General features: G+C 35.0%; 1 protein-coding gene and 1 long non-coding RNA gene across 6 annotated transcripts; one reads left to right on the top strand and one right to left on the bottom strand.

Annotated features, from left to right (window-relative positions):
- Positions 1-1,030: 1,030 nt before the first annotated feature.
- LOC107217547 (sushi, von Willebrand factor type A, EGF and pentraxin domain-containing protein 1-like) lies at positions 1,031-17,291 on the top strand. Of its 5 annotated transcripts, none has more exons than XM_046733271.1 (33): positions 1,197-1,831; positions 2,171-2,458; positions 3,872-4,127; positions 4,207-4,404; positions 4,503-4,667; positions 6,369-6,551; positions 7,060-7,272; positions 7,416-7,616; positions 7,828-8,076; positions 8,159-8,407; positions 8,657-8,863; positions 9,023-9,114; positions 9,245-9,533; positions 9,762-9,977; positions 10,072-10,233; positions 10,327-10,623; positions 10,868-11,010; positions 11,103-11,202; positions 11,470-11,683; positions 11,884-12,041; positions 12,252-12,340; positions 12,399-12,508; positions 12,629-12,801; positions 12,888-13,102; positions 13,343-13,550; positions 13,679-13,852; positions 14,341-14,432; positions 14,499-14,635; positions 14,725-15,065; positions 15,189-15,775; positions 15,892-16,054; positions 16,161-16,349; positions 16,550-17,291. In XM_046733271.1, the coding sequence occupies exons 1-33, from the start codon at positions 1,529-1,531 to the stop codon at positions 16,741-16,743; spliced, it is 6,855 nt and encodes a 2,284-aa protein (XP_046589227.1). In that variant the 5' UTR covers positions 1,197-1,528; the 3' UTR covers positions 16,744-17,291. The 5 variants fall into 5 exon arrangements, with proteins under 5 accessions (XP_046589228.1, XP_046589226.1, XP_046589227.1 ...); XM_046733269.1 differs by having other exon boundaries at positions 14,725-15,775; positions 16,550-16,759; positions 16,893-17,291; XM_046733270.1 differs by having other exon boundaries at positions 1,196-1,831; positions 14,725-15,775; positions 16,164-16,349.
- Positions 8,071-19,807, bottom strand: LOC124293230. The gene is made up of 5 exons (XR_006903145.1): positions 19,567-19,807; positions 19,418-19,489; positions 11,326-11,520; positions 8,632-8,776; positions 8,071-8,305 (listed from the first exon to the last, which is right to left on the bottom strand). It is a non-coding gene; the product is annotated as an uncharacterized LOC124293230 (long non-coding RNA).
- Between the last annotated feature and the right edge of the window lie 93 nt (positions 19,808-19,900).

Below are 19,900 nucleotides of genomic sequence, written 5' to 3'. Positions count from 1 at the left end.
AGAACTGAACGGGATCAAACGTTATACTGCAGTTTAATGTATGATTAATGTAATTGTACACTTGAAATAACTGACAGAACGACTGAAGTATTTTTAACAAATATAAAGTATACATACACGTAGCGTTATTCGGGATATTTTTTTACACGTGCTTCACATTTCGTGGTCAATAATACGAAGGTAAGAAATCCGGCTTACAATTGGCGCTTAAAAATTTTGCCTCTGTAGTTGAAACTAGAGAAACAACAATTATATCTGTCTGATTAAATAATTGCTTACCAATCTGCATTATTTAATCAGCTTTAGCGTGATATCTTTAATGAGAACGCACAAATTGATTCGGTAATAATTTTAATACGATTTTATGTTTGTATCGGATAATGAAGACTAAAGTTCTCGGTCGAAAATTAATAACTGACAAACAATTTACTCTCAACTCCAGAGTTTAACCAGGAACATTTTCGATTACAAATATATGAAATATATATTATCTGTTTGCTTCCATGGAAGAAGTAAACATTTCGCAACTGAATTGGGTGGCAGCAAAAACTTTTTCCTGAAGATATCATTGTCTTCTGCATTTTGTAATAATTTTTTTTGAGGAAATCAGAATCAAATGAAGTTTGGGAGTTGATATCTCAACCTATGAATAACCGTCCAGTCAAAGTTCATTTACAAATTAATTGAAATAATGCCTGCGAATATTTTCACTCGTGTAGTTTTTATTTTTTAGCAAAAAAAATTGATAATCGAGGTAATTTTCTTCACGTAATTGACTGATCATATATTTTCAAAACTTAATATCACCGTGCCTCAAAATTTGCTCGAAAGACTAACGATGAAGAAAATCCTTTTTCTTCCACACGTACTTCAAATAGCGTAAAATATTTGGTATTGTGATAATACAAGTTTTTGTGTACTTTTAATGTAATGTCGTTGAATATAGTCATGAATAATTCACGTAATTCGTTGATACAATAACCATAATAATCGATGCTGGATCCTTGATATCCATATGTATATTATATAATAACGAGAGTTGTAATTCTCTGCTTCTCTTAATACGTACTATTATACACACATAATGCATGGATGTTTATGTGTATCACACATGTACGAAATTTACTTTTAATACGTCCAAAGCGAGACACAGATTGTCACGTGAACTTGGACTGTGTGTGATTACAAGAACAGTGTGTCCCTTGTTTCAACGCATTTCTTGTGCCTTTTGCCAGCCACCCGCGGGACTTTTAGACTCAGGCCTTAGAGTTTGATACTAATTGAAGTAATATAACGCAGTCGGGCCTTGGCGTTCGTTTCATTGATACGTTCTTAATCGTCCTTAAAATTTTCACGGGCACAAAAAGACACAGGAGAATGATTCCTTGCACTCGTATAAGAAGTGAATTATCTCGCTGAAAGTTAACGTTTGAAAATTCGAAATTGTCAATTCGTTTAAATCTTAAGTGTTTTCACCGCGTGAAACTTTCCGCGGCAATATAAAATATATTCCACATATCGTGTGAATATGTTTTCATTCAGGCTCAGAAATTTGTTCACATTGTTTACTGTTTTCGGCCTATTTTGTCGTAATTATTCATTCGAAGTTCATCAATCGAATGAATTACACGATTTCAATGGCACCCATGCAGCCAATCAGGATCGAGACGCCTGGTCTGCAAACTCTTCGGCTGCAGACTTCCTCAACAGCGGACTTAGGAAAAAACCATTTCAACAACAAAGTTTCCCTCATATTTCTAAACTGAAAGTCGAGGTTCTGTCGAAAATGCTCAAAATCCACGTAGATCAATTACGGGATAAAACCGACCAGGTGCAGATAGTTTGCGAAACATTTATAATTTCGTCAACAATTCTTACATCAGAAAAATCACTAATTATCAAACTTGGTAAAATTATTTGACTAATTATGAGAAAAATAGTTTACCGAGTATATATAAGTCTTACTTTGGACAGTTATTGTGAAATCTGTTTTTGGTAATATAATATCTAGCTCGCATAGTAAGAAAGACATTTTCCCTGAATAACGTTATTGCTGAAAATATGACCAGAATGAAATGCATATGAAAGTTGCGATTTAAATTTCAATTAAATATAATTAAAAAAATCACAACTAACGACTAGAACTGTAATAATATTCTTATTCTTTTAGGTGGAACTGGTTTTTCTTGTTGATGCGTCAGCGTCGGTTGGTTTGGAAAATTTTCGCAGTGAGTTGAATTTCGTTCGTAAGTTGCTAGCGGATTTTACCGTAGCCAGAGAAGCCACGCGGGTCGCCATTGTGACCTTTGCTGGAAAAACCAACGTAATACGACATGTGGATCAAATATCCAGCGTCGAAGATGGTAATCATAAGTGCAATTTGCTCAATCATCAAATCGGAAGCATCGAATACACAGGCGGTGGAACTTACACCCGAGGTGCTCTCCTCGAAGCCCTTGTAAGTAAAATTGAAGAGGAGAACTGAAAGGTTGTAAGTGTCAGCCAATCAAAATTTTAAATAAACTGAGAAAAATTGTTTTTTCTTCATAGCATTTCATCTGTGGATTTTATTTGAAAAAAAGAACACCTACAGACTTTTTAATTTGCCTCTTCAATTCGAATCGAATTACTGTTTTAGTTGTCATCAAGAATCAACCGGTGATTGTTATGGGAGTTTATATGTTCACTCAATGTGCACTTACAGCAGTAACTCTAATTTTTTGGCGTTTTTATTGGTAAAAATTTAAGTTATACAACCGCAGTTACAATCAATTGAGTCCAACCAATGAAAAAAGCTATAACTTAATATCCTGACGTTCAACCTCAAACCACAGTTCTAATAAGCTTTATAATCACTTATGACAATGTAGCTTATTAAAAAGTGTAGAAATAATCTAAAAGTAAGTCAACGGATCATAGAATTAATTCATTTTCATTAATTCACATGAGTCATTTTTTTCTATCCCATAACTCTAAGAGTAATCATTGCGGTTGAGCATCAGAAACCTCTTATACAGAAGTACAAGAATTGACTATAGACATCAGAATGATTAATGATAATTTTGAAGTAATTATATTATCGCTTCCAAATTCGGAAATTACGACATCATATCCTCGAAAATATATTCTGAACTGTGCTGTAATACTGTAAAGTATCTCGGGCGGAGGAATTTATCTCAGAAATGTGGGAAAGGCCTAAATTTCCTTTCCAATTTTACATGAAATTGGAACACTATTTCAAATTCTCAGAAATTTCGAGGGATTTCACCACGTTTTCAGAAAACGTATGGGTTTTATAAATTTCATAAGTAAAGTATGCGAACAATTTAATTAAACTTATTTCGTAGTTGTTAAAAAAATACCATTGAAAATTTATTTGCCAAGTTTCTTTCTGAGTTGTGTTATTTACAAAGATTTTTACAATTTTTTTCGAAATAATCGATATAAGTTTTTTTTCCAATTTTAATAGAATCTCAGAAAAAGAACAGAGATCTTCTTAGATTTTTCAGATTAATGTCCTTATTGAGGGTTGCTGGGCTTCTTTCGAAACAATATCAATCGAGTACTTTATATACCTTTTGAAATCACCAATAACTGGGAAAAAGTTATACCTATGTACGAAATTTGTTTTTATTGAATCATGTATAAGTATATACTTATTTGTTGTATTTATTTTAACACAGAGGCAAAAGTTTTCCTAGTTTAGCACAAGTGCTGCATCACATCTTTTTTGCTATTCAGCTTTAAGAGCACCTTATATTTTCTGTAAAGGATTCAATAATTGAGAAAAGCTCTCGCAAATTAACACTATCCTTTTTATATAGTATAGATATCCTTCGTACGGTCAACTATAATAACACGATAATTGCAGGATATTTTACAACACAGTCGCTCCGGAGCCCGTACAGCTGTTTTCCTGGTAACGGATGGATTCAGCAATGGAGGAGACCCTAGGCCAGCTGCCACTCTATTGAAAAACGCTGGTGTCATTGTTTTCACCTTTGGAATTCGAACAGGAAATATTGGAGAGTTACATGACATAGCGAGTGAACCTGGCTACGCTCACAGCTACCTCTTGGACAGTTTTCCTGAGTTCGAAGCACTGGCTCGTAGAGCATTGCATCACGGTGATTCGTATAGCCAATTTTTACTGATAAATTTTGTCGCTGATATTAACCTGAATAACACCAATTATTAACCTTACAGACTTGCAGTCGGGCGAGTATATTAAGATTAATTTTCTGCAAGACTGTGATTTACTATGCTCCAAAAATTCGACCGAAATTGGTGACACGCAGTGTTGTGACGTGAATGCATCTTGTGCTTGTGGAACAGCCACTGGTCACTACGCCTGCTTATGCCACCCGGGTTATTTTGGATCTGGATTTTATGGTTCCTGTCAACGTTGGTATCCAGTTACATTTTCACATCGTATCGCTTCGCACATAATTCTTCGCCGCAGCATTTTCATTGGATTTATTTGTGGATTTCATTACCTACAGTTTGTCCGAATGGAACATTCGGTCCTGGGAATATCCCAGGAGATTCCAATGCAGCCTGTATTCCTTGCCCAGACTTGAATCACGTTACTATCAAGAGCCCTGCGATTAGTTCAGCTGATTGTGTTTGTGCAGCCGGGTTTACTACCAATGGAAATAAATGTGAAGGTCAGTTGAATTTGTTGATAAAGGATTTATTTTTTGTGGCAATTCTGTGGGAAAAGTGTATAGATGTATTTTACAAGTAGTAGTTTATTCATAGCACTGTAACTGCAATATAAGCTTTCAAATGAAACCCTTGCCAGCTGCAATAGTGGGAAAGTCTCCTGGTATTAAAACCGGCTCTTCGATAGGATATGTAAACATGTACGAACCATATTTTTCCAATTTAAAATCCTGTTTTGCTGCGAGCCATCCATACTGTAACAAAATATAAGATGTAAAACGACAGTATTAAACATCAAGTCGTAAATGTTTACTACATTGATCCGATGAAAATTTTTCGAAATTATACATTCATAAATCACAATCATAGAAATGCACGAAAATGGTGTCCATGATATTTGGTTTGAGTTCTACAAGTTAGGATACCATTTACCATAGACACTATAATTAAAGTCAGTTCATTATGCAGTCACTTTGGTAGTATTCCACAAAACCTTGCATGTAGGAAACAGTAGGGTAATTTGATAACTGTTTTGATGAACACTGTTGTAAATAATGCAATATTAGCTTGATATATTCAGATTCGACATTTCCACCTACTTGACCACTAGTTGTTTCAGGATAAGGTAGACAAGTTCTCTCATTCTTTTTGGATTCTGGAATTTTCAGTTCTCCTTTTCGTTCTCTGCATAGTTCTTTTCCTTCTTCAAGAATCTGTCTTCAAATTTATAAGTTTGCTTTCCAACTATATCGCTTAGCTGTGTACCATTTAATTCATCAAACAAAAAGCGTGTCAACTGACGTTAAACGTTAAAATCAAATTTGATTTACGTGTTATTTGTATGTGTCTTGAGTTTAATTGTCATCTTTTGCGAGTATAAGTACAATTTGTCAAATATTCTTCTCATGTAGCTAATCGAACTATACAGTCTGCATCGTCTGCATCTTACTTACTCGTATTCATTGAGCAGCCATCCATATCTTCTAAACCAACTATCGTGAATTCTTTTGGTTTGATTAACGCTTTCCTCAAAATTTTTAGAAGCTGCCACAAAATCGATAGATTTTTTACTTCGAAAATTCATCATTTTGATTGATGTTTATTGTGCTTCTGAGTAGAAAATAATTCGCGCAGATTAGATAATAATTAATGACATATTAGGGTTGTGAAACTTGGTCGATATAACAGTTGAAATGACAAAATAAATGCAATGTTTTTTCTACATATTTGGTGTTAACGAACATATAATACTATGTATCAACAGATAATGCATGTGTTCACTTCATTTACAATCCCGTCTTTGATTCCAAAAAGTTCCATTTGAACTTAAGTTTGTAATTATAAGACGGATCCTCTTCAATAGAGGATCATCAAGCCTACTCATGATATAAAAATCACTTTGGTGTTCTAAGCTTTTTTGACAATATATGAAATATATGAAAATTAGTAGTCAGGTAATTCCCCATTCATTTGAGAAAGTATGTAGATGAAACTATCTGAAATATCTTCCTGATTTCCATCAGACTCTTTGGAGTGTCTGTTCTTATAAAATTTATAGTTTGAAGTTCACTGCTTTTTAAAAACACTTTTTATAGTTTCCATAACTGAAGAGGTTGAAAAATATATTGTCATCACTTCGAATTACACAATGATCGCGTAGGAAGGCAATTTCTTGTTAAAAATATTCCATATATTATTTACAGCCATAACTTGCCCCAAACTAAAAGTGCCAGAAAATGGGTATTTAGTGAAAGCAAGTGCCTGTAACAATGTTGTTAATGCTGCGTGCGGAGTTCGTTGTAAAATTGGTTTTCATCTAACCGGCGACAGCATTCGACTTTGTCTTAACAGTGGTGCGTGGTCTGGTACTCAACCACAGTGTCTTTGTAAGTAAAACTTCGTTTCTCACTAAACCAAAAATAACATTTCTTTCGATAAAATGTGTATTTGTAATTTCACTAAACACGTAAGAAAATAATTATGAGCTTAACATTAGTGGCTCCTAAAACTGTAAAATTAATTTATTTGTTGAAAGATATTTAGTGAATACTACTACTACTACTACTAAATATAAGTGGAATAACGTGCACTCAAAGTGTTCAGTAGAATTTTCTAGATTATTTATAGAAATTCATTTGAGTATTATATTTCAATTACTGAGCACTCAAGCATGTACTTTAACTATCGGGATTATTTTTGCATAACAGTTGAGATATATTTATATCAAAGTACACGTTGCACTATCGTCAAGAAATAAAGTATTCTCTTGGCCATCGATAATTTTTAGGTGTAATCTAATGTATCGAAGATTTTGTTGTTTCCCAAACAACTCTGGAATTGCCAAATTCAAAATGGTTTGACCAGATTGTATGCACTATCAAAATAACGTTCCAGTAAAAACATGCCCGGCACTACAAGCACCGCCGCATGGAAAAATACGGTGTGAGCACGAGGATGATCATCAGGTGATAAATGCTGGCCTCTCTGCATATCCAATAGACACTCATTGTGAATACAAATGTGATATCGGCTATCAGCTGCGTGGAAGCAGAGCCAGAAATTGTTTGCCTCTGTCAAGATGGGATGGCCTTAGGGTATCTTGCCGACGTAAGTTTATCATTATATAGTTCATCGTGATCAGTTTCCTAGTTCTCTTGGAAAACAAATGATAAACATTACGCCTCAGGTATTATTTAATTTGTGTGCTGTTAATAATCATAATGATAAACTTATATTGGTTTCTAAAACAGCAATCAAATGTCACCCCCTGAGATCTGTGCCAAATGGTGAAATAATTCCGCCACAGTGCACAGGGTACAATAAACTGCCTTTTGCCACAAAATGTACCATTCGATGCAAAGAAGGCTTCACTCGCACGGGTCCAGAGAACAAAGTCTGTACTGGACTCACTGGCTCCTGGTTGCATCGTCACAATGTGACCCAATGTATAGGTGAGCAAATAGAATATATGGGGGAGCTGGGAAACTTGAAGAACTGGATCTTGTATTAGAAGAAATTTTATTAGTTTCGTTTTTTCCACTTTCGTCAGATGTTTCTCTGAGAATTGATTTCGGGTGGATCGATATTGAAAATATTTGTCATCAATCGAGATACTCAATTACATTTCACTAATTGTGACATAATGTGTTTTGATTCCGATAGATAGCACTCCCCCAAATATAACTTGTCCTTCGAACATCACCGTTGAGACTTTGTCAGGCAAAAACTATTCCATGGTCAACTGGACGAAGCCATTAGCAATTGATAATGCCAAGGCTGCCCCCATGGTTTGGACCGAGCCAGCTGTTGAAGCACCATGGAAATTTGGAATCGGAACTCATGTGGTTACGTACATAGCGCAAGATGCCAGTAAAAATAGGGCAGAATGCAAATTCAGTGCTACTGTTATAGGTAAAAATCTGGTATATTGTTCTAACATTAACCAATAATGCATTTTGTTTTCTGTTCAAATGCGTAATCAGATATTTTACAGACAAGGAACCACCCACTGTTGAAAACTGCGTTGATCCTCCTATTTTTCTACTTGAGAACAAGTCGATGGCAATAAATATTACTTGGGACGAGCCTGTATTTTATGACAACTCTGGACATCCTCTGGAGATTAGTAAAAGTCACACACCTGGAACAGAGATTTTCAATCTCGGGACAACTCAAATCGTGTACAATGCAACAGACAAGGCTAATAATACGAGAACTTGCACATTTAATATCACTGTAGAAGGTAAATCTAATTTATATACCCACAGCCATTGAATTGAAAGTTTAAATGGTAGTATCACATAAATCAAGAAATACTTAATAATTTTTTAAGGATTGAACTTTCCGTTACAGATTGTGAAATTCATTGCTAATTATCAATTGATACTATATTCTACGTAAATTAAGCTGGTTATTTGAGTCAATGTCTTAATTCAATTGTTCATCTCAATGCTAAATATTGGTTACCATTTTTGCGCGAATTCCAATTTAGATGCATGTGAAAACGTTCCATCTCCAACAAATGGGCACAGCGATTGCTCCGTTCTGCAGGAAGGGATTCGGTGCGTTGTGGTATGCGCTGAAGGCTACGGTTTTGTATTACCTGAAACAGCTTCATACATAGATGATGAGAATGTAACTTTGACTTGTAACAATGGCAATCATTCATGGAATAACGAGGTGTTTCCTGATTGTTCTGGTTAGTATGTAGATTTATTAGGATGCTGATATGCAGAAGCTTGATGAAAATTATTTGATCTTTTGCAATCAAGATAATTTGAAAATCGTTTTCTAAGTTATGAAAACTTTTGCTGGCAGGAAAGTAATCAATAACGTTGAATTCTCAAAATACTTTCAGTGACGCAAGTACCCTATGCCATATCTCAAGATCTGACTGTCGTATTGGATACAAATACTTCTAACTGCAATGATCCGACAGCTCTGAATTCAGTAAGTGAACTCTGATGAAGCAGTATGTGATTGTTGTCTTTGGATAAGAAGACTTAAATATATATATATATACACTAATTGAAAATGTACCTCTGTGTAAGATTTTTAGTAGTGTAATTTTGTTTATCAGCTAAGTCAGAACATCAAAGCTGGCTTGGAATCACAATTGAAACAGGTGTGTGACGATGAAGTACAATGTAACATTTCTCAATCTGCGTTCGATTGCAATGGTGGAATGGATGAAGACAGCAATGCTTCGAATACCATTCTAAATACGTCGACTCGTAAACTAAGAAGAAGTGTTAAACGTTTTCCTCACAGTGACAAAATTGCTGTTAGGAGAGGTTCAAATTCTTCGAAAAACCATACAAAATCTGAAGTTAAATGGGACAAAATTGAATTGAAGTATAAAATTATTGGTAAAGATTCAGTATTAATTTGTTGGGTTATTACGATCATGTACTATTAATGCTATCCCTACTGAATATGACAATGTCTGAAATCATATAATTTATTACATGCTGATTTCCATCATAACATCTTATGATTTATTATATGAGCATTTGCGGTAGGGATTATATTGAGGTAAAAATAGAAGTAGGGTAAAATACGATTTTTTTTGTGGCTTGACAATCTTTTTGTTTCAGGAAAAATGATTGATGATACTGGAAACAATTCAAACCAAGAAATTATTCAGTTGAAAAAGAAAATAGAAGCAATGATGAAAGGTGGTTATTTAAGTCTTCTCGACAATAAAACAAGCCTACAGGAAATCAGCAAACAAGTTCTACGTCTTTATGTAATATTCGAAGAACCTAAAGAACTCTGCTCCACTGGTAGCGTCCTGAAGAAGCACCGTTGTGGTGAGCAAATGGTTTCCTTACGGCGATTAGATTCTTCATAAGACGGTTTTGCTTATATTATACTATAAATCACACCTCACGATATTCATTTCAGTAAAATGTCCAAGTGGTACATTCCATAATACAACGAAGAATCGTTGTCAGTCCTGTCCGTTGGGAGAATATCAAGAGGACGTTGGATCTAGCACCTGTAAGAAATGTCCGGAACACACTTCAACAAGAAAAAAGCATTCCAAACGCACGTCGGACTGTTTAAGTGAGTCATTTGATTGAAAAATTAACAAATTACTTTACATAATTTCTTAGAATTTATTTTAGCGTACTTGCAACGTCTGGTTATTCACTATAGATTTTTGTCGTCCTGGTTATTATTCTCGACGGAAAAGGCACCACAAATCGACCCTTGCCTTCGAGCCATGTGTCACTTGTGCAAAAGGCTTTTATCAACCTGATTATGCTCAGTTGAAATGCATACCTTGCCCAGCAAATACAACAACGTACAATCGTGGATCTTATAGCATTGACGAATGTCTTGTCATTGATCATGCTGACAAGGATCCTTGTCATAAAAACCCTTGTCATAATGGAGGAAAATGTGTGCCAGTCGGTAGTGACTTCAAGTGTGAATGTATTGGAGATTTTATTGGTGAGGATCAATTATATTGATTTATTTGTTTTTACACCGACTAGCCAGTAAATCAACACGAATTGAGCATGTCCAAAACGGAATTAAAACAAATCAAATGGAATTCAAAAGAATTGGCACACAGGTCTTTTAATTCTATTCAATTTGTTTTAATTCGTGGCAATTTCGTTTTTGACTGACACGAATCATTTCAATTCGTTTTGGTTTACTGGGTAACATATTCGGTCGATTATACTATTTCCAGGTTCCAAATGCGAGATTCGTCCAAATCCATGCGATTCTTTGCCTTGCTTGAACGAAGGGCAATGTATTGCTTTAGATGGCATTAAAAATTCAGTAGAACATAAATGCCTGTGCAAGAGCGGCTTTACAGGAATCAATTGTGAGGTACGGAACATGGAAGTAATTCAAAAATCTAGGAATACATTTCTCAAAGTTGTGGTATTTGCTTTCAACTTTTCATAATTTCCACTTCTCAGACTTATATCGACGAGTGCTCCACAAATCCATGCCGGAATGGAGGATCGTGTATTAGTACAGAGGTGGATTACAAGTGTATTTGCAAAAATGGATTCGAAGGTGAATACCAGTTTTCATATACATTACACCAACTATCACTTTCATTTCTATCATTATATTTACAAACGAGCATTGGACGAATTAACGACCTTATTTTAACTTTGGTTTTTTTTTGTTACTTACGTTTTTATTTCACTTGATGAATCGACAAGTAATTGTTTGATCCTCCTTGAAATTGTTTCAATTTCGAATATAATAAAAGCCTCTTCTGAAGGTATACTGTGATCGATTGTAATTATGACAATATTCCCAAATTCCATGCTCAAGGTGATAATTGCGAAGTAGTGATTGACCATTGCAAAACATCGATCTGTGAATCTGGATCAAAATGTCATATCATTAATGGAACGTGGCAATGCATCTGCAAACCGGGCTTCTTAGGACGTCGTTGTAGCCGGCTTCCTTGTGATTGGTTACCCTGCCACCAAAACGCTGTCTGCGTTAATATCGAGGAATTAAATGCAACCAAAAAAAGTTACAGGTTCGCATGTTTGGTTCGCATCAATCTTATAAAGAGAACTAATATTAATAGTCAAGTATCAAAGATTTCTTCAAGTTACTTTTAATTTCTGCAAATGATTTAAAATTAGTTGTAAACCGTTTTAAAGCTATGTCTGGAGAATTTTTGAACAAACATCTGCTCGAATTTTATAATTCGCAATGTCTCATTCCTCATTCCAGGTGCGAATGTCCAGAGGGTTATACAGGAATCGATTGCACTACACATGTGAATCACTGTAAAGATTTGCTTTGTATGAACAACGGAACATGCATGAACAATTTCTCGAATTTTAGTTGCGAATGTCGAAAAGAATTTAATGGATCCAAGTGTGAAAATGGTGTGTAAAAAAGAGTTGGAAATATTTGCTGTGAAATAAATTTTAATGTTATCAAGAATAATGCCCCAAATTTTTGTAAAGTTAAACGTGACGATATGTTTATTGCAAACTAATGTTGTTGCGATCTTAGATTTAGTCACTATTTCAATTCATATCCTTGTGGTTTTCTGATGCGGAAACTCGTATTGAAAAACTGTTGAATGTTTACAGAATTATCATCACGGTATACGATGTACTTTCCCAAGTCTGGGACCACAGATTACGTGATGCTGAGCGGACCAAACAAAAATCTATCGCAAGTGAGTAGTGAAAAAATAATTACACGCAGTATGTGAACCTAACTGAGATTTGTTTCAGTTTACTGTTTGTTTGTGGCTTCAATCGTTAGATACGGTCAACTATGGTACGGTCCTTTCCTACGCTACGCGACTTCACGACAATGCTCTTACACTGACAGATTACAATGGGTGAGCATTACAACAGACAAAGAAAATTTCGTTTTTTGTTCAACGGAAATATCAGCAGCAAACAGACCCAACAGATCCGATTTTATTGCCTAATAATAGATCAATTCTATTGTTTTATAGGTTCGTTATTTACATCAATGGGAACAGAGTTGTCACTGACATTACTGCCAATGACGGCTACTGGCATTTTGTGTGTGTTACTTGGGAAAATGTCTTTGGATTTTGGCAGGTGTTTGTGGATGGTATAGTTAGAGAAAATGGTACTCAATTGGCAAGTGAAACGCTAATTGAAGGTAATAAGAGCAAACGTATGAACGATTATTGAGGATAATGATACTACAGAGATAACCTGCGGTCTTTGTACCATTTGTTCAATTAGGAAATGGCACTCTGGTCATTGGACAAGAACAAGATCGTATGGGTGGTGGCTTTTCCGAATCGGAATCATTGCTGGGAAAGCTGAGCTCGTTAGATATATGGGACGAAGTTTTGAATGGCGATGTCATAAAAAAGTTAAGTCAGCAATGCGAAACTTATCACGGTTCGTTGTACAGTTGGGCTCAGCTTCAACAATATGTTCGTGGTAACATTGAGGTAAACCTTCTTTAAAGTCATTCCTTTCGTGTGCGTTTATGGTATTTAATGATGGTAATATTGGATGAAGTCTGTGCCATAAATTATTCGTATATGATATGTGCTTGACCATCAATTTTTTGACATATCATTGTAATTTTGTCAAATAACATCATGATTGAGACATGTGTTTATTTCTAGTCAACATTTTCTTACCGAAATATTTTTATTACCGTCGAATGAATTGTTGCAATTTATTAGATTCAGAATAGCAGCTTCTGTCACGCTTGCTCATTACCTAAAGCTCCATTCAAAGGACAAATAGAAGTAAATTACGATGCTTCGGAGATAGTCTATACGTGTGAAAAAGGGTACCTAGTCAAATTTGGTAAAAAAGAAAGTGCAGTGCTCACCAGGAGGTGTTTAAAACAAGGACAATGGGAAGGTTACTCTACTCCAACATGCACAAGTGAGAATTACATAGTGGAAAGTTTTCTTGCTTGCATAAGTAAACTCTTATCTACAATCATTAAAGATTTACGTTATTCAGTCTGCAATTAATTGTTGATTAAAGAAATCGATTCAACGAATTTTCAGAAGTGAAATGTGGTTTTCCTGGATATTTTCCGAGAGGTCAGGTACATGGGAGATCTTACAGTTACGGTGACCAAATTCATTACTCGTGTAAAAAACGTTCGACATTAAGAGGAAATCCAAATCGAATTTGTACGGCTCATGGAAAATGGAGCGGTGTGCAGCCTTTATGCATCAGTAAGAATGTTTCATACATGTGCTAAGAAATATTTATATGTGTTTTTCCCACTTCCGATTCTCTATTTGGCATTGCTTGTCCTTGAAGTTAAGAAAATTGACTACCAAAACAGAAGTTGTGATAAATATTTTAGAATTGCTATTACCTTTGAAAATTTTTAGGAATTTGTCTTCGTAGATCTAAAGAAAATTCGATTGAAAGGCAAGTTTTCATGAAAAGTATCTGCCAGACAATCATAATTTCAACTTGAAAATTGATAATTGAACACAAAACTGTCCATTCAATAATAAATACATTTTGGGAAGTTTAAGAAGGTCAAGTGTGCAAAAATAATCCCTCTTTCCGTTCCTGAAGTGACGGTTAACTTAATTCATCACTGTTAGGTTTCATGAGTTTGTTTAAAGTTAGAATATCGTTACCAGTAATTTAAAATACTTAAATTGTAATCGCGGTATGAAATAATGTAGAATTTATATGTTTGTAATAGGTAAAACATGCAAAAATTTACTCGCCCCAGACAACGGTGACATCGAATACCTGATCGAAGATCATGAGCGAAATGACACATCCATATTGCAGGTATAAATGTTGCATTCTGTACTTTCTGTGCATCTGTATTACTAAAATTTACGAATCCTGCAACAGGTTGGACAACAATTGGCATTTATATGTAATCCTGGCTTTCGCGTGCTTGGAAATATGTATTTAACTTGTATGGAAAACGGAGAGTGGGACAACGCTGTACCTAAATGCATCGCGTTTGGCTGCCCTCCACCGGAATTGTAAGTTAATTATGTTTTCATGGTGCAGAATATACACAAAATTATCAGGCAGACATAAAAATCTAGTACTTGCATTATTATTTTATCAGGATGGAAAATGCGTTCATAGCATCTAATATTTCGACTGGTGTAGAAATTTTACCAGCAGAAAGTTTTCTAAACTCTCAACGTGACAACTTATCGGAGGACAGTGCATCCTTGGTATCTGGCTATTTTTATGGTGATATTGTTGGCTTTTCATGTCGCCAGGGTTTCAAATTTTTTGGCAATCACAATATGATTGCAGAATTTCGAATTCAATGCACTAATAATGGATCGTGGAATGGTTTGGTCCCTAGTTGTGTTCCGCTGCGTTGTCTAAGACCAGAGCCGATTAAAAATGGAAAATATTACCTTTTGACCAGCAATAATAGTATGGCAGAAAATTCAGGTTATGGCACTTTTGGGAATTTAACATTCGTAAACAGATTGGTACCTATAAGTACTGAACCTTTGCCTGATTTTCATGGCCATTTTGACATACCTGTTTTTACTGACAAACCAAACTCTTCAGATTCCCAAAGTAATATGACAAAGAATAATACCATGCCTGAAGATTTTCAAATCGAGTCCAACGCTTCTTTCATACTTGGAGCACGGATTTCAATAACATGCAACAAAGGATACAAACTAATCGGTGCTTCGATTAGGCAATGTACAAATAACGAAACGTGGTCTCCTGATGCATCGAATTGTGAACCTCGGGAATGCAACGTAGAAAATCATCCAATAATCAATGTGCTAAGTACAAATAGGGAAGAAATAACATTTGATGGTGAAATAGAGATGAATATTAAAAACCAAAGTATTGTGGACATTTTTCGGGCAAACAAATACATTCGAGGGACTCTGCAGAACTTCATATTCAAGAATACAGGAAATGTTTTTGGTGACACGATAAGTTTGACGTGTGTAAATTACACCAAGATTCATTTTGATGGTATTGGAATAAACAGGATTTTGAGAAATGTTACATGGAAATGCAATGAAAACGGTGTGTGGGAAATTATGTATAAAGAGATGAGCAACGAGGATTTTCAACGGATGGTGGATGAGAAAAAGGAAACACTCTGTCGAGAAACTGTTTGTGGTTTACCAAAGGTATAGGAAATGAAACTCAAATCCCAGGTGGACAAATTTAAACTATGTTGGCCATAGAATCATTTTAGTAACGGACAAATGACTACAGAAAGTATTGCATTTGAACTGATTTTCAGACACCAAGAAACGGATATATAGTTGACGATATTACTAATAGCAGTGTGATAAAGGTGGGTGATTCTGTTATGTTCAAATGTCGCAACGGGCACATGCTTGCAGGTGGTGAAAGCGCAAAATGTCTTTCGGATGGCACATGGTCGCCAATACCTAATTGCGAATGTAAGTCGTTTAAAGAAAACAGAAAAAGAAACAGGGCGATAAGCTTTAATCACTAATGCCATTAAAACGTTAGTACCATGCATGTATGGCTCTTATTTTTTTTCAGCAGTAACATGTGGAAAACCACCAATCCCTCGTAATACAGTTCTTAACGATAGCAGTGCTGAAATTAGCGGCTATGTTTCTGGTAATATGGTTTCGTACCGGTGCGTTTCTGGCTATAAAATGTATGGTCGTGGAAATGCGCGATGTTTGGCAAGCGGAAAATGGTCCAGGATGAGCGGGAGGTGTTCTAGTAAGTGAAATTTGGAACTGAACTCATCTTACAATTTGCTAGTCGACAATTACAATGAAAAATTTACAGTAGTCGAACGTTACAGTAAATGTTTTGAGAGTGTTCGATGCAACAAAAAGATGAATAACAAAATTCTCTAAATAATTCACTGCAGTCTTGCATACTAGGGATGTATTGGATTATAATTTTCGTTTTTCTAGGAATAACTTGTGGAAAGCCTGCCATACCTCCTGGTGTTGAAATTTTGGGTCCATCTTACCTGTATGAAGCTCAACTCACTTACATTTGCCCTGATCAAATAATAAAAGGCAAGATAACGTGCAAAAGCGATGGTAAATGGAGTGAACTACCCGATTGTACAGCACTGAATATTCAGACACAGGCCAGAAAGTAAAGTAAATAATATACAGGTAAATTCTGACGATATCTATGTTGGGTCAGTTTTGTTGTATGAACTGATGCCATGAAATTCACACAGATTCACCCTGTATTTTAATTGTATGGCGTCGTCAATTGTCAGTTGCACAATCGTTCTTGTTTCAGGAATATAGTCTCACTATGTCGTATTTAAAATGACGTCAGAATTTTCCATGATAGTAGACTTTGGGTTCTTAATTCTTGTGAAACCTCAAGTAAAAACTGAAAAAATATTCAAGGGGAATTTAATGTGTTGTTATAATGAATTTTGAAGTTGAACTGGGACTTTTTTGTATTGTTCGAACTGAATCAGATAGCTTATTGAATGTCACTGCTTAATCAGGTCACTGCTTTACACAGAAAACACCACTTATCACCGAAATGTTAAAGTTACAAGAGAATACAGGGCCATGATTTTATTCACTTACAAGATCGAGAAATACCTTGCGAGTATCATAACTATTACTTTCAACTTTCTTCTATATTCTGATATAGGTATGTACAATAAAAAATTATACAAGATAACTAGTTTTACACTTTTTTCAATGGCAAAACCATATTCATAATATACGTACATTACCGACAAAGGGCAAGGTTTATCTTCGCTCATTTCTCGTGAAAACAAATTGACACTTGAGAAAAGTTAGAATCAACTTATCTACGCGCTATCTACTTAGCTTTGTCAACGTGATGGCATACAGCTGCAATTAATAAGTTTAAAACTAATAAAAATTCATTTCATCTGTATGCTATAGTATTCCATACTGATTTCTTGACGCACCAAGTATTATGACCCATTTTCATTCGAGTATTAAATAGATGTCCCAACGACCCAGGTGAATCATTATATGAGGAATTTTCAACCTATAAAAGATGAAGCTCCAAAGCATTAACAATTTATAAGAATTTATGAGCCATATCTTTTAACTATTTCAAAGTAAATATTTATTCCAAATAGGCAAAGACAATCAAACTGCAATCCTGCTAGTAGTTAAAGTACGTAAACTGCTGTTGTGCTTCGCTCTTAATCTTAGCTAACTGCAGTGTGCAGGTATTTCATCCACCTCGTGGAAAGGCAAAGTAAATTTTCATGCTTTTGAAAACTTGAAAAAATAAAGTGGTAAAATATTCAGATTACCAAATTAACAATTAGAAAATTTTAAACCGAAGCTAATGAAATTAATAATATAAATAAAATAAAATAGAGCGCGATACATTGCCACTCATCTTTTGTACAAAAAAACAGAAGACGAATCATTTATATTCTGGGTCATGGGTAAAGTCGTCTAATTCTGATTTTTAAAAAATACGGGTTGAATGTCTATCAGTGGCGTAACGGGCAAAATGCCACGGGCCCCAGTGAGCACAGGAGGACCCTCTAACATTTATTATTACAATATTTAGTAAAATTAATTAGTTTTATCTTTAATTAATTTAAGTTACCTACGTGCATACATGAGTTAAACACAAAAATGAATCAAAATTTTAATGCATTTGTTGGCAAAGATATCTTGTCAATTTCAGAACGTATCCGGTAGGTAATAAAATCCTCGCCACTTTTAAACGCAGCGCTGCAGTTGCAGAAAATGAAGTTTTCTTGTTAGTTTTACAGACCATCAATGCGGCCTCTGAAGCACTTCAATCTAAAGCCATCGATCTTTGAAATGTCTCGAAGCGCTTGCAAGTCTACCTGGAATACCTTGAAAAGTATCAAAATGAATGTAGAGATTTAAAAACGCAAGCAAATAGTATATCAAAATCTGACGTCAGAGAAAGATGAAACGTCATTTTGATGGAATTTGCGAGGATGAACGTCTCTAAGATCCTGAAAGCTTGTTTAAAGTGAACATATTCTATCGTGTATTATACATCGTCATTAACTGAGATCGCGTTTCCTTGAAATGAATGAAATTGTTTCCAATTTGCAAAATTTAAATGATACCGATTTATTGGAAAAGGCTTTAGTATTTGTCGATTTATATTAAAAAAAGACATATTCATCTCCTTTGCCAAGGAAATTTTCAGTTTTTGATCCGCTTTTAGACAAGAAATGGAAACGTCATCTTCTATAGGAGACTTTGCTGATTTATCAATCATGAAGAATAATTTTATTTATTCAAGCTTTCCTGAAGTGTGCACTGCATTTCTGTTATTTTTAACCATTCCTGTGACAACGGCTAGTGCCGAGTGAAATTAACTAATTATAATAGCGTTTTATCTGCCTACTTTACATAGTGATTTATTATAACATAAAAGAAACTTTAACGTGAGTTGAGCTTCTTTATATTGGGTGGGAGAGGGCCCCATTCGATTCATTTGCCACCGGCCTCGAACGGTATAGTTACACCACTGATTACTATTAGGAGTTTGGCATAGCTGTATTAAAGTACCAGTCTAGTATCACAAAGTCTAGAATCGCTGCACTTTGTGTTTCTTGATGTACAAATTTATGCAAAAAATTTATATGATTTGTAAATAGTAGGTACCCATAAGAACTACTCTTAATCAAATCATCCAGTAGCATTCTGATACTATTTGTTTGAACCAAATGTGGAAACAAACGTGTCTGCCATAATAATAGGCTTTAATCGTCGAAACTTTGGGCTCTAGGAAGAGGCAATAAATACAATTAAATGATATGACGAACTTACCTGTAAGCGAAGTTCGAGTATGATTGTATTCGGCACGTCTCTTCCGACTAGATTAGTCCTTGTCTTGAATATCTACATGTAATACTAGTTGTGATACTCTGGAATGTTACAACAGTGTTTTGGAGAAACGACCCACACGGAATATTTACCTTTAATGGATGTACCATGGACATCCATGACGGATAAGCAATATATCTATCAGACATCCATTTCAAGCAAAATGATAAGTACATTAGAGTTCTATTAGAGATTCAAATGTCCACTTGTTATACATCTAGTAGAAATTTACTAGATATCCCCACAGATCTTCATTAGAAATCTCACTGATTTTGTGGAGAACAAATTTGGACCTCCGATGGACGATCTTTCTACCCATTATTCACGTACAGCACGATCTTATGGATCTATTAAATGTAGAATTCTATTAAATATCTACATAGAAATTCATTGGACATATTATCGATTTTATCGGGAAGAAATTAA

Source organism: Neodiprion lecontei, chromosome 3, assembly GCF_021901455.1.
Source record: "Neodiprion lecontei isolate iyNeoLeco1 chromosome 3, iyNeoLeco1.1, whole genome shotgun sequence".
Classification (NCBI taxonomy): domain Eukaryota; kingdom Metazoa; phylum Arthropoda; class Insecta; order Hymenoptera; family Diprionidae; genus Neodiprion; species Neodiprion lecontei.
The sequence above is the reverse complement of the archived record's forward strand: the minus strand, read 5'-3'. Positions and strand labels throughout refer to the sequence as shown.

Coding starts and splice junctions, on each gene's coding strand:
- LOC107217547 (XM_046733269.1), top strand. CDS start 1,529: ATGTTTTCATTCAGGCTCAGAAATTTGTTCACATTGTTTACTGTTTTC. Junction 2,459..3,871: donor GTGCTCTCCTCGAAGCCCTT/GTAAGTAAAATT, acceptor CGATAATTGCAG/GATATTTTACAACACAGTCG. Junction 9,534..9,761: donor ATTGAAGTATAAAATTATTG/GTAAAGATTCAG, acceptor TTTTTGTTTCAG/GAAAAATGATTGATGATACT.